Genomic DNA, 12,793 nt, shown 5'->3' with positions numbered 1-12,793 from the left:
ACTCTAGATCTTCCTTCACGTTCAAAAGATTCACTAGCTGTTGCTGTTTTACCATTTTTAGTCATTTAATAACTTACTGTTGTTTATATTTTTGGTTAAACCAACTAAAAAGCACTCTCATCTCATCTATCCTTCCCCTAAATATGACAGGGTGACTCACAATCACAAGTTTAAAAAAAAAAATTCCATGTTCAAAGTGAGCGTGTTATTTATTTCCATGAGTGTCTTGCCATTCCCTAATCAGGTCACTTTTATGGATGAGTCTGCTTTGTTTGCGTTTGCTTGGTCATCTCTAGATTCACCATGGCTTACAAACAAACAAACTAAAAAAACCTGCTGGGCCTTTTCTCAAAATATGTTACTTTATGTTCCACAGAAGAAAGAAAGTCATACAGGATTAGACTGTCATGAGGATGAGTAAATGACAGAATGCTCACTTTTGTTTGAAAATCAAAAGTCAAAAGAACCATCATATTAATATTATTAAATCATTTTTAGATTACATTTAGAATACATTTAGATTTCATGGAAGTGTAATTACTTACTCTTCTTCCTTGGGATTTTTGACCAACAGGTGCTGCAAGCTTGCAATGTTTATGATTAATTTGTGAATTAGTCAGTCAATTGATTCGGATGACTCTAGGGCTGCCTTCAACTTAAGATTTTTCTGGTCGACTAGTAGTCGTTAATTTTAAGCGATTAGTCAATTAATCGCACGTTTATTAATAAACCATTTAAATCATAACAATGAGCCTTTATTGCCTATATAGCCTAATAAGCGCTCAAGCGCACAAATGAAGCTTGCGGCAGAAGCATGATTATGAATGTGTCAGGGAAAAACAGTAAGGAGGCCGCATTAACATTTTAATGATCTATTGATAAACTAGTGCTTTCTTTGCTTTCAGCTTGAGATGAAGTTGGCGACACTGACTTATCATCTCTGTAGTAGTGAATGCGCCCGTATCCACTGATTGGATCTTAACCTCACGTAAATTTTTGCTGGTAATTAATGTTGTCTGAAATCTAAAATAAAAATGTGATGCTATGAAAAAACACAGAGCACATCTATCTCTGGCTCAGTGCCAGACAAAGCACGAAAGCACGATTGAATTTAGCAGTGAATCTTCTAAATACACCAGTGACTGTCAAATCACATTCGTTTCAGATTGCTTTCCATGTCTAAAATCGTAGGTGGGCCCTTCAGACCATTGCAGGACCTAAATAGCACACATTTTTCTAGGTTAATATTAGATTGAGCAGCCATGTAACATTGCTACTACTTACATATTTCAAATGGCAAGCCATCCCTGGTGAAAAAAACAGCATATGCTGGTTAGGTATGTTTTGATGCTGGTTTATGCTGGTCATGTTGCAGCAAAGGACCAGCATAAACCAGCTAAGGACCAGCATAAACCAGCAAAGGACCAGCTTAAACCAGCATCAAAACATACCTAACCAGCATCCCAGCATCAAAACATACCTAAAAGCATATGCTGTTTTTTTCAACAGGGATATTTGAGGTCGATGAGAGATGTGAAAATGAAGTGAATTTCAATGGATATCCTGGAACAAGGAGCAGCGATCATTTATAGCAGGGGTCACCAGACCCAGTCCTGAAGGGCCGGTGTCCCTGCACAGTTTAGCTCCAACCCTAATCAAACACACCTGAACCAGCTAATCAAGGTCTTAGATATACTTGAAACTTCCAGGCAGGTGTGTTGAGGAAAGTTGGAGGTAAACTCTGCAGGACACCGGCCCTCTAGGAACAAGTTTGGTGACCCCTGATTTATAGAGACCCTGTCAATCTGAACGCAGTTTGGGGCTGTCACAAAGATCAGCGTGATGCTCTCAGGTCAGTTATTTCAGTGATTTTTCAAGATGTAGGATCCTTTTCTGCTTATACAATAAAAAACATGTACAGTACAGTGCATGTAACTCAAGTGGTTACAATATGATGTCTATATTTGTTTTGTGTGATATTGGTAATACATTTTTAAAGCAATAAATAGGCTCAATAATAATACAAAGCTTTAAATAGGCATAAAACTGAACAAGGCCTTTGCAGATACTTTGATGGCCCTTCTCATATCCTTAGAGATACAGAAAAATATAATAGAGTCAAAACATACATTTAAAGTGTTCAGCATAAAAGCTTTCATGTGCCAATTTGGAATTTCGTGTTTGATGAAGCCCACTATCTGTGATGCATTGTAAGGTGCAAAGCTAATGGCAAATACAAGGAGAGTCCCCACAATCAGTCCAGTCACCCTGAGTTTACGTTGTCGCTTAAATAGTGGACACTTTATCAAAATACGAATTAAACTGATGTAACAAAAGCAGCAGATAAGGAAGGGTAGAAGGAAAAACACCACTGCTAAACTCAACTGCACTGAAAGCAGTTCTGTCAGCTGTTTTGCTGTGTGGTTAATACAACACCCCTGAGGTTTGGCATCTAGGGAGAGCAGATTAGTGTTGTTGTCCGCTTCATCAGAATCTAAAAATGATGCCTTGTATGGAAATATTGCAAATGCTGAAAACATCACCCAAGTGACAACACATATAAGTGTTGAATAAATTATTCTTTTTGGACTTTTATACGTAACTGGAAATGCTACACACACGTAGCGCTCTGCGCTTATTGCCGTCAAGAACAGGCTGCTTAAATAAAGAGGAAAAAAGAACATGATATCACTGAAGTGGCACAGGATATGGGGCATGTTCCAAACCATGTCATCTGCGGCCTCTTTCATCTTTAAAGGCAAGAAGGTGAGGAAGAAGAGATCAGAAACAGCAAGGTTCAACATGAATATGTCAATAGGGAGAGGTTTACGATGAATCTTGCGAATACATGAGCAGAACGCCAGCACAGCATTAGGAAAACCAATCAAGAAAGTGATGATGTAAATAGCCAGAAACGCTGTTGACTCCTCTGACATTGTTGTCGGCCTGTGGTAAAGTTCTTCAATTTACTGTAGGAAACAACCCCGCAAGTTCCTAAAACAGCACCTGTAATATATAAACACACACACTTTAAGAAAAAAAAAAAGTCTAGAATAAAACTTAAAAACATAAGCGACTTTATTTGGAACTTACCAAAAGGTTTTTCTTTCTAGCTTTGATAAAATCAATGGATTTTTTTTTAATGCGCTTCTGTAATGCACTCCAGACACCTGGATGGGATAGATAAAGTAAACCATATTATGATTTGCATTCTGTCACATTATGAAAATATGTGTAGAATTGAGCCATTGTTCTTAATTTAAAAAAATTTACCCTTATAACTGGTTTTGTGCTACCACATTTAGTCTAGATTAGAACTACAGTAACATCATGTTTACGTAGCTCAATGAAAAAGCACAATGATTAATTTTAGTCAATTATACACCGTTATCAGCATATGTAGAATTAGATTTGTCTCTTGTCGTCTCTGAGAGAATATGCGCCGTTAATACAGCATTAGAAATCTAAGTCAGTTTTCTTACTTCCACTTTCTGTATAGTTAATTGACTGAAGCTAAAGACTTTCACCGGCATAACTATTACGCAAAGTTTGCACATTGCTTGTGTGATATCCATTGGCTAGCCTTCGTGGTTTAAAACAGAAATACTTCCAATATTGCGACGTAAACCCCAACTGTAGCTATGTATCTTAGGCCATGTCCACACTAATACGTTTTCGTTTGAAAACGCATCTTTTTCTCTCCGTTCTGGCCTTCCGTCCACACTGAGACGGCGTTTTTGGTCAAGGAAAACTGAGCTTTTTGAAAACGCTCTCCAAAATGGATAAATTTGAAAACGCCGTTTTTGCGTTGCAGTGTGGACTGTGAAAACAGAAGGTGTGTTCGACTTAACGCAGCGCTGCGCAGCTCGATCAAATTCTGACTTGAAGCAGTGCATGCCGGTTAGAAATTTTGTCCGACTTGAGGCTGCGCCTCGTGACTGTCACGTGTGCCATCAAAGTACCGTGATAGCGATTCGAGAGCAGCCGACTGATTCAGCCGCCGCAGTTTCTTCAGAGCGGCTGCAGGAGCTCTGATGACCACATGGCTGTTTCACAATTGGCCAGATTGACCGCATGACAACGATCATGTGTGTTTTGGGTTTATTCCATAGACTGTAAAAAATATGGACGTAGTGTCTGTGACGTCACCCGTAGGTTTCTGAAGAGCATTTTTGAATCTCTTAGTGGGCGGGAGTCGGCCGCCGCCATCTTGGAATCGCTTCACTGCACGTCACTCCCGGATAATCAAAAATGGCCAAACAGGCGGGACGTGGGTGGAGCTGGTTGCTGAAACCACGCCCGCCTAGTGCAACGGTGGTGACAGCAGCGGCAATCCACCTGTCACTCAAGTGGCCACACCCTAAATTATGCAGAACTTTAAGGCTTAATATAAATTAAACGGATGAGTTATAAATAAATTCACCCCCCTCACAGTTGACATGAAGGGCAAAATTAGCTATATAGACCAAAACCACTTTTTGAACCAGGCTGTAAACTTCTTTTTTTCTGCCGTGAAGTTGGGCATTTTAACATGGGGAGTCTATGGGATTGACTCCCTTTTGCAGCCAGTCGATGAATTGCAGTTTTAGTCACTTCCGTGTTGGCTTCAAGAGGGAGACCGGGAGGTTGCCGCTTGGTTTATTCTAACATCCTCAAGTCCGATAATGTTGACAAATCTGTGTTTTTAGAACAATAAAAGTGTTTTTACTGTAGTCGCAATGTTATATTGAGTCAGATCTATCATAAAACACTGATAAAAGCATATATAACCCCACTTTATTAGTATTTAAATAGTATATGTTTATGTTGATCATTATTCTTGTTCAGATGGCGCTGTATTGAGCAGTGTATGAAACGTGTTTCTGTTGCTCATGAAAACGCTTTTGAAAAGTCCGTGCATTTGATAAATATTGCATTTAATTCACTTTATCTGTGATAGTGCATGCAAATACCGCGAGAGCTTCACTAACGAGAGTAGAAAGTGTTCAGGTGTGTTCGACTTCATCTACGGCTACAGGCGGCGATCAACGAGAGTAGCCGAGAGCAGTCGCGGGCGGAGTTGAAAACGGAGGCGTCAAGACGGACACTTTTTACTCTCGTTAATGAAGCTCTCGCGGTATTTGCATGCTCTATCACAGAAGAAGTGAAGTAAATGCAATATTTATCAAATACACCGACATTTCAAAAGCGTTTTCATGAGCAACAGAAACACGTTTCATACACTGCTCAATACAGCGCCATCTGAACAAGAATAATGATAAACGTAAACATATACTATTTAAATACTAATAAAGTGGGGTTATATATGCTTTTATCAGTGTTTTATGATAGATCTGACTCAATATAACATTGCGACTACAGTAAAAACACTTTTATTGTTCTAAAAACACAGATTTGTCAACATTATCGGACTTGAGGATGTTAGAATAAACCCAAAACACACGTGACCGTTGTCATGCGGTGAATCTGACCAATCGTGAAACAGCCATGTGGTCATCAGAGCTCCTGCAGCCGCTCTGAAGAAACTGCGCCGGCTGAGTCAGTCGGCTGCTCTCGAATCGCTATCGCGGTACTTTGATGGCACACGTGACAGTCACGAGGCGTCGGCGCCGCCTCAAGTCGGACAAAATTTCTAACCGGCATGCACTGCTTCAAGTCAGAATTTGATCGAGCTGCGCAGCGCTGCGTTAAGTCGAACACACCTAAACACACCTAGAGACTTTTGAAAACGATGACGCATGTTTAGTCATGTGACGCATATTGTACCAATAGAAATCTATTATACCGGTAATTGTGGCTGTTATGTGCTATTCACTTCTACACTGCTGCTGAAGATATATTTGTACACTCTTCACATTACAGTCCTAAAAAGATGACAGAAAATGTACTCAGTTGCTGTCCTGACTCCTGCAGCTAAACGTGAGGGCAGCTGCTTTTTAGATCAAACATGAGAGCGCGCGACATGGACGCGTCAGTGAATGATGAGATATTTCCGTAAATAAATTGATCCTGCCAAGAATTGCGTTAAAACTTCTTATGTCTCTTCCGTCTGTATCATCTAAGTGAGTTTTTACGCACGCGCAGTATGGCGAATTCAACGTTTTCCTACGTTTCAGTGTGGATGAGAAGCATTTGGAAAACACTTGAAAACGCTAGTGTGGACGGAGAGCGTTTTAAAACGAAAACTCCGTTTTCAAATGTGTCCGGATTATTAAACGCAGGGAGACGTGAAAGAGCAATAGTGCGCTGTCTGAAACACGTCTCTGTGCTTGTGCGCGCTTCGGGTGTGCAGTGGTGGACGAAGTACACAAGTCAAGTACTTGAGTAAAAGTACAGATACATACAATAAAATATTACTCCAGTAAAAGTAAAAGTGCTCCTCATTCAATTTTACTCGAGTGAAAGTAAAAAAGTACTCGATTTTTTATGTACTTAAGTAAAAAAGTACTGATAGATTTATTTTGCAATTTTATATAGGCTACTTAATTGAATTTTATATTGGCTTTTTTTATATATATAATCCTACTGCTCAAAACACCTGGGATTTTCCCAAAATAACCACTATATGGAGTAAAAATACATTTTTGTTGTTGATATGGACTATACTGACGAGAGTGATGTAGTAATATTCAATGTGAAGCTCACACTGCAGTGTCCCTGAGAGAAAACAGATCTGACCATCTAATTTTCACCAATAAGAAAAAGTGTTTGTTGTTTTGCATAACATCACAGTTATATATGACATGAGAATAAGGCCTGAAGTTAGTAAGAACATTTTAAGGAAAATATAATTATATTTTCATAATGATTTTTTTTCTTTCAAACATTGTCTGTGTAAAAACACCCCTGGCCAAATGCCCCCAGAGGGCATCACTTTCCACTTTACTGTAGTCACCATGTTCTGAACATCACATCCTTTCTTTTTCCATCAGATGTAATCTATCTAGGTTCTTGAATAAAAATATTTGGACTTTATATCTAAAAATTACCTCAACTTAGCACCAGCTAGCTTGTTATAGCTACACAGTTAGCATCAGCTAACAATATTTACTTATTTTCAGTATGGTTATGAATAAACATTCATCTGTCTATTCGGCTAGCTGATCCAAACAATATAAAAATTTATACTGTTGCTAAACAATATAAAAACAGACACATGCATAGCATTTTAATAAAACGGCTAAGGTTACAGAAGCGGGGAATATGAACGTGCATGAGTTATTTTATTTAATCTGATATTTAAATTTTTCGTTTTTGACCTAAAACAGAGAAGTGATGTTGATGTGTCTGAATTCAAGCATTTCAGAAACAGATCACCTTTTACAGCAGACGTAATTCACAAACAACGCACAGCTTTGACCTAAATATGATTTTAGTTATAATAATTAATCCTAAAATTCGACATTAGTAATTCACTTTTCGCAGCATCAGTCGCGCGTGCGCTCACAAGATCTCCCGGTTCTTACTTGTGAATTCAGTTGACTGAAGACTCGCTCTAAACGGATCATTTGAATCAATGGGTTGTCGACTCGAGAACTGCTGCAATCGGATCATTCCAATTCGTGAATGAATCGTTTGGTGCGGTTGGCGAATCAATTTAACAGATTCATTGAAAAGAATCAGTTTGTTCATTAATCAGACACCGCTTGTGCGTCTCAGAACACGTAGCAAAGGAGTAACGATATGTTTTTTTAAATGTAGTTAAGTAAAAAGTACGATCTTACGCTTTGGAATGTAGTGAAGTAAAAGTGAAAGTTACTCAAAATCAAACTACTCCAGTAAAGTACAGATACTTGAAAAATGTACTTAAGTACAGTAACGAAGTACAACTACTTCGTTACTGCCCACCACTGCGGGTGTGTGCAAGAACAGCGCGTAAGTAATGAATTGAGTTCTGTTTCGTTTTTTTCTTCTTGTGGTTTTAAATAGCCTGAACGTGTAAATTGGCATCTTAATCTGCGAATCACATGCCGAACGGTGGGGTCTGCGTCTGGTCCGTACGTATCACGTATCAACTGCGATCCCTTTAAGCCCTAATAGGCTATATGACAGATCAGAGCAATCTTTTAATTACTAATTTAGCATGAAGTCAAATTGCTACTCCATATCAATCACATACAACGAAAGTACAGAATAATTAAAACAAGTAATTACCTACAATAAATAACAGAGAGCATCATATCTATACAAATTTTGCCCAGAACGATCTCGCGACCCGGAGGTTGGGGACCTCTGTTCTATGGCGTCGATGTGAAGAACCTTTTAAAGCACCTTTATTTTTAAGAATGTAGTTTCCTTTTTTTTCCACATTTTTAAACATTGTTGGACAGTTCTATTCAAGTTTGATCGTCTTTGATCAAAAATGACACAAAAACACCATGAAGTTTCTTAACGTTAGTTTGTATTCCAAGTTTTAAAAAATAGCATTTTTTCTTTCCTTTTTTAAATTTCACAGATGTGATCATTATGAACCGTTAGTATCTTTCTTTTCTTTATTTTGGTTAAATATTAAATGGCTTTTGCATTAAATTACTTAATATTAATTCCCTCATCTATGTCCAGAGAGACATAGGTGAGCTATTTGAAAAAAATGCTGTATTGGTAATACAAAACAATCGACAGTTCGTACATAAATTAAATGAGATCTTTCAAAATGATCAGGTTTCATGCAGTCAGGTTTAGGTATTTTTAATTAATAATTAAATGTAAAATTCTGATGCACATATACATATATATCATAATGGATATATATATATATATATATATATATTACATCAGAATCTTAACAATATATGTCTTAACCAATGTTATTTCAAGAAAGCTTTTTACATTTTAGTAGATACTTTGGAGATGTTTTGTAAAATTGACAGTTACCACTTCTGTTTTTATAGTTTTTCTGCCACAGTAAATAAGTAAAACATGTGTATTCCAATATAACATATTTTCAAAAATGTCTAAATAGATTTTAAGACTTTTAAATACTCACAACGACTCCTTATGTTACAGCTTAGGCTTCCCTCTCATTTTTAACAGTAACTTTTAAAATGCGTGTTTAGCAGTTTTCAGATCTTTCCTGGGTAGTGCCTCTTTGCAAACCACAAACTATCACATGGGTATTTGTTCACACCTATACAATATGAAAATAATGGACTGTTGATTTGTTTACTTTTTTCTGGTATAGATAATGAGGCCCAATAGTGTAAGGAGTATTTTTTGAAAAGATATTAAGGATTTAAACAACTTCATGCTGCATTAGTTCGTAATTTTCATACACAAAAACTGCACCAGGAAAACAAAACAGTCCCAGAGAATGTAAGAGCAACTTAATTTATATTTACAATACAGTGCCCATGTCAAACACACATTACATTATACATTTTATAGTATAAATAACAATAATTACAGAATAACTGTATCACAGAATAGTAAAGCACGTGGTCTCTATTGGACCACTTTAAATGTACCCTAGACTTTCCCTCATGTTCAAAAGATCCACTAGAAGTAGCTATTTTACCATTTTTAGTCTAACTTACTATTGTTTATATTTTTGGTTAAAACCACTAAAAAGCACTCTCATCCAGTATCTTTAATAAACACCAAAACATTATCTCACAGCTAATATCCTTCCCCTAAATATGATTGAGTGACTCACTATCAAAAGTAAAAAAAAAAAAAAAAAATCCATGTTCAAAGTCAACCTCATTTATTTCCATGAGCGTCTTGCCGTAGCCTAATCAGGTCACTTTTATGGACGAGTCTGCTTTGTTTGCTTTTGCTTTGTCGTCTTTAGATTCTCCATGGCTTACTATTGACGCAAGCTTTGTCATTGTTTGTTTGAGGGTTCCTGGAAGCCCTGTTGCAATGATTCTGATGCCACAACTTGCATGATGCATTCCTTTGTTTATGGCACAACCTGTCCACCAATTCCCTCAGCGTCCACGGCAAAAGCATTAACATGACCACAGGCTCAAGAAATACATTGCAGGAGCTGGAAAGCATGGCTTCACTTCTCCACTTTAGTGTAAAAGACAAAGCCCACCATGTGGGAAACTTTGTAGAGCCCAACCGTGGAGCACTGTCTCGGCCACTTTAGCATCCATGGCACTAGAGCCAGGATTGCCATGCTCAGGTTAAAAGTGTAGACTACGTTGGGAGTATCACCGTGTTTTAGAGCCTTACAGACGTACCCGAAAAGTACAAGAAGGTTGCCGTGAAGTCCAAGCAAGAAGGTCAAGATGTGGATGAACAATGAGATAAAGCTGGACTTGGTCAACTTAAGAATGTCAGATCAGTTTCGTAGCTGACCTAGATCAGTTCAGAAGTCTTAGGTCTCAATACCAATATGTTTCTGTTTCTTTCTAATGATTAACAAATTCAAACGTTTTTGTTGCTCTTAACTTGATGGACTTAAACTTGTATTTTTATATAATTTAAGTAGCTTATGTGCTAATATTACAATTAGAATCTATTGATGTTTAATAGATAGTTTCTTGGTGCCCTGGAAGTTGATATTTTCACTCTTTTTAAACAGTGTAGATGATTACTTTGTAATAATGTAATTGTTTTTTGCATGTTCGTGGACACAAATGTCTATGGCAAGCCACAATCTCTTCTAAAAACTTCAAATGGTTAAGGACACAACAACATAAACCTCTTTGAGTATACATATAACTGAAAGAAAGCATTTGCACAAACACCGACTGCCTTTCTCATCTCCTTTGAGATACAGAAAAATATAATAATATCAAAACATGCATTTAAAGTAGTCAGCATTAAAGCTTCTGTACGCCACTTTGGATCTTCTTTTCTGATGTAGCCAACTATGTATGATACACTGATAGGAGCGTAACAAACTGTCCACAAAAGGAATGTCCCCAAAGCCAGCCCAATCGCCCGGAGCCTGCGACAGCGGTTAATGAGAGGAAGCTTCAACAAAATATGGATGACATTAATGTAACAGAAGCAGTAAATGATGAAAGGTGTCAAGCTAAATAGCCCAAGAACAGCCAGACGTACTTCATTAAGATTTCTCAGCTGTGTTGGAGTGAAGTCTCTGTAACATCTCAGAGGTTCTTTCTTTTCAGGATTTGTGTATGCAGCCTCGTGAGCAAATACTATTACTATTATAACAAGCACCCAGATGGCGACACATATTAATATCGTATAGAGGTTTCTTCTTTGACTTTTATACTTAACTGGAAATCGTACACACACATAGCGCTCAGCACTTATTGCAGCCAAGAACAGGCTGGTGGTATGCAAAGGAATAAAGACCATGAACATATTGAAATGGCACAGGATATAGGGCATGTTCCAAACCATGTCATCTGCAGCCTCTTTAATCTTGACAGGCAAGAAAGTGAGAAAGATGAGGTCAGAAACAGTGAGGTTCAACATGAATATGTCAATAGGGAGAGGTTTACTGTGAATCTTGCGAATGCATGAGCAGAACGCCAGCACAGTATTAGGAAAACCAATCAGGAATGTGATGATGTTAATGACGAGACCCGCTGTCGAATCTGCTGACATTGTCGTCGGCCTGTGGTAAAGTTCTTCACTTTAGAAAACAGCCCTGCAGGTTCTTCTTAAGACACCACCTGTAATACATACACACACCTATTTCAGATGTATTCTTATAGTTTTTATCAGTACTATTTAAAGAACCGGCTGTTGTGATTTTATCTGAGACTTACCAATAACTATTTCTTTGTTATTTGTCTTGTAGTATGATTTGCATTCTGTTATGAAAACATATTTAGAATTGAGTCACTGTTGCAATTCTTCTTAAGTGTAACTGAGTCTGTGTAGCTCCAAAATAGCAAAAAAAAAAAAAAAAAAAAAAAAAACTGAAGTTACTTAAAGGGGTCATCGGATGCCCATTTTCCACAAGTTAATATGATTCTTTAGGGTCTATAGTCTATAATATACATTGGTTAAAAATTTTCAATGGTTGTGTATTTTAGCTTTAATGTACGTTTTTTTTTTTTTTTTAAAAAGATATTTGCCATAGCGACAGCAAGAAGCTAGTGGACTGCCGAGTCGCGTAGGGCTGCTGCTGGACGCCGCTGTTGCAGTGGAACGTTCCATTGGCTTTCACTTCTTGTCAATATAAGTTCTTTGCTTTAGTTCCAACCTTAATCAAACACACCTGAACAAGCTAATCAAGGTCTTAAGAATTAATAGGGCTAAAAACAGGTGAGTTTTTTTTTTTTTTTTTCTTTTCAGGGTTAGAGCTAAACTCTGAAGGACATTGGCACTCCAGGACCGACGTTGCTTATCCCTGGTTTACGCCCTTGAAAAATGCAATATCGCCCCCCAGTGGCCAGTTTCTTTCAAATTTCTCACAGATCTTACGACAGTAAGACAGTACGATGCAGCCTGTTTAGAGGAGAAGGGTGTTCCTGCACAACCGGAGACTGCAGTTTCAGGACCGCATTTCTAGGACCCTATAGTTTTTTTTGGTATCATCTTATTTTATTTTATTTATTTATTGTATATATGTATGTATTAGCATCTCATACTATTTAATAGCGCTTGCTATTCAAATCTGTATATTATTATTTTTTAAAGAAATATGTAGTTGTTTAATTGTATACACTTAATTATTGTCCTAACCAACTCCTACCCCTTAACATACCCATTGGTAACCCGTTTGAATTATTTAACCTAATTTCAATATATTCTAGATATGAAGAGTTCAGATGCAAAAGCCTCTAAATCCATCTGACGTATTTCTTTAAAATGAGCATTTCTTTCTGGCTACTTTGTATAGGTTTCTATGTACACTACTGTT

The 12,793-nt window shown here is 37.5% G+C and overlaps 2 protein-coding genes across 2 annotated transcripts; both read right to left on the bottom strand.

Moving 5' to 3' along the window:
- Positions 1-2,030: 2,030 nt before the first annotated feature.
- LOC127181544 (free fatty acid receptor 3-like) lies at positions 2,031-2,936 on the bottom strand. Its single transcript, XM_051136322.1, has one exon. It carries the CDS (start codon positions 2,934-2,936, stop codon positions 2,031-2,033), a length of 906 nt encoding a protein of 301 aa, XP_050992279.1.
- Positions 2,937-10,629: 7,693 nt separating this feature from the next.
- LOC127181543 (free fatty acid receptor 2-like) lies at positions 10,630-11,529 on the bottom strand. The gene has a single exon (XM_051136321.1). The coding sequence runs from the start codon at positions 11,527-11,529 to the stop codon at positions 10,630-10,632; it is 900 nt and encodes a 299-aa protein (XP_050992278.1).
- Between the last annotated feature and the right edge of the window lie 1,264 nt (positions 11,530-12,793).

Source organism: Labeo rohita, chromosome 19, assembly GCF_022985175.1.
Source record: "Labeo rohita strain BAU-BD-2019 chromosome 19, IGBB_LRoh.1.0, whole genome shotgun sequence".
Taxonomy (NCBI): domain Eukaryota; kingdom Metazoa; phylum Chordata; class Actinopteri; order Cypriniformes; family Cyprinidae; genus Labeo; species Labeo rohita.
This window is presented reverse-complemented; position numbering and strand designations above follow the sequence as displayed.

Bases quoted from the DNA above. Each gene is read 5' to 3' on its own strand.
- LOC127181544 (XM_051136322.1), bottom strand. From the start codon at position 2,936: ATGTCAGAGGAGTCAACAGCGTTTCTGGCTATTTACATCATCACTTTC.
- LOC127181543 (XM_051136321.1), bottom strand. From the start codon at position 11,529: ATGTCAGCAGATTCGACAGCGGGTCTCGTCATTAACATCATCACATTC.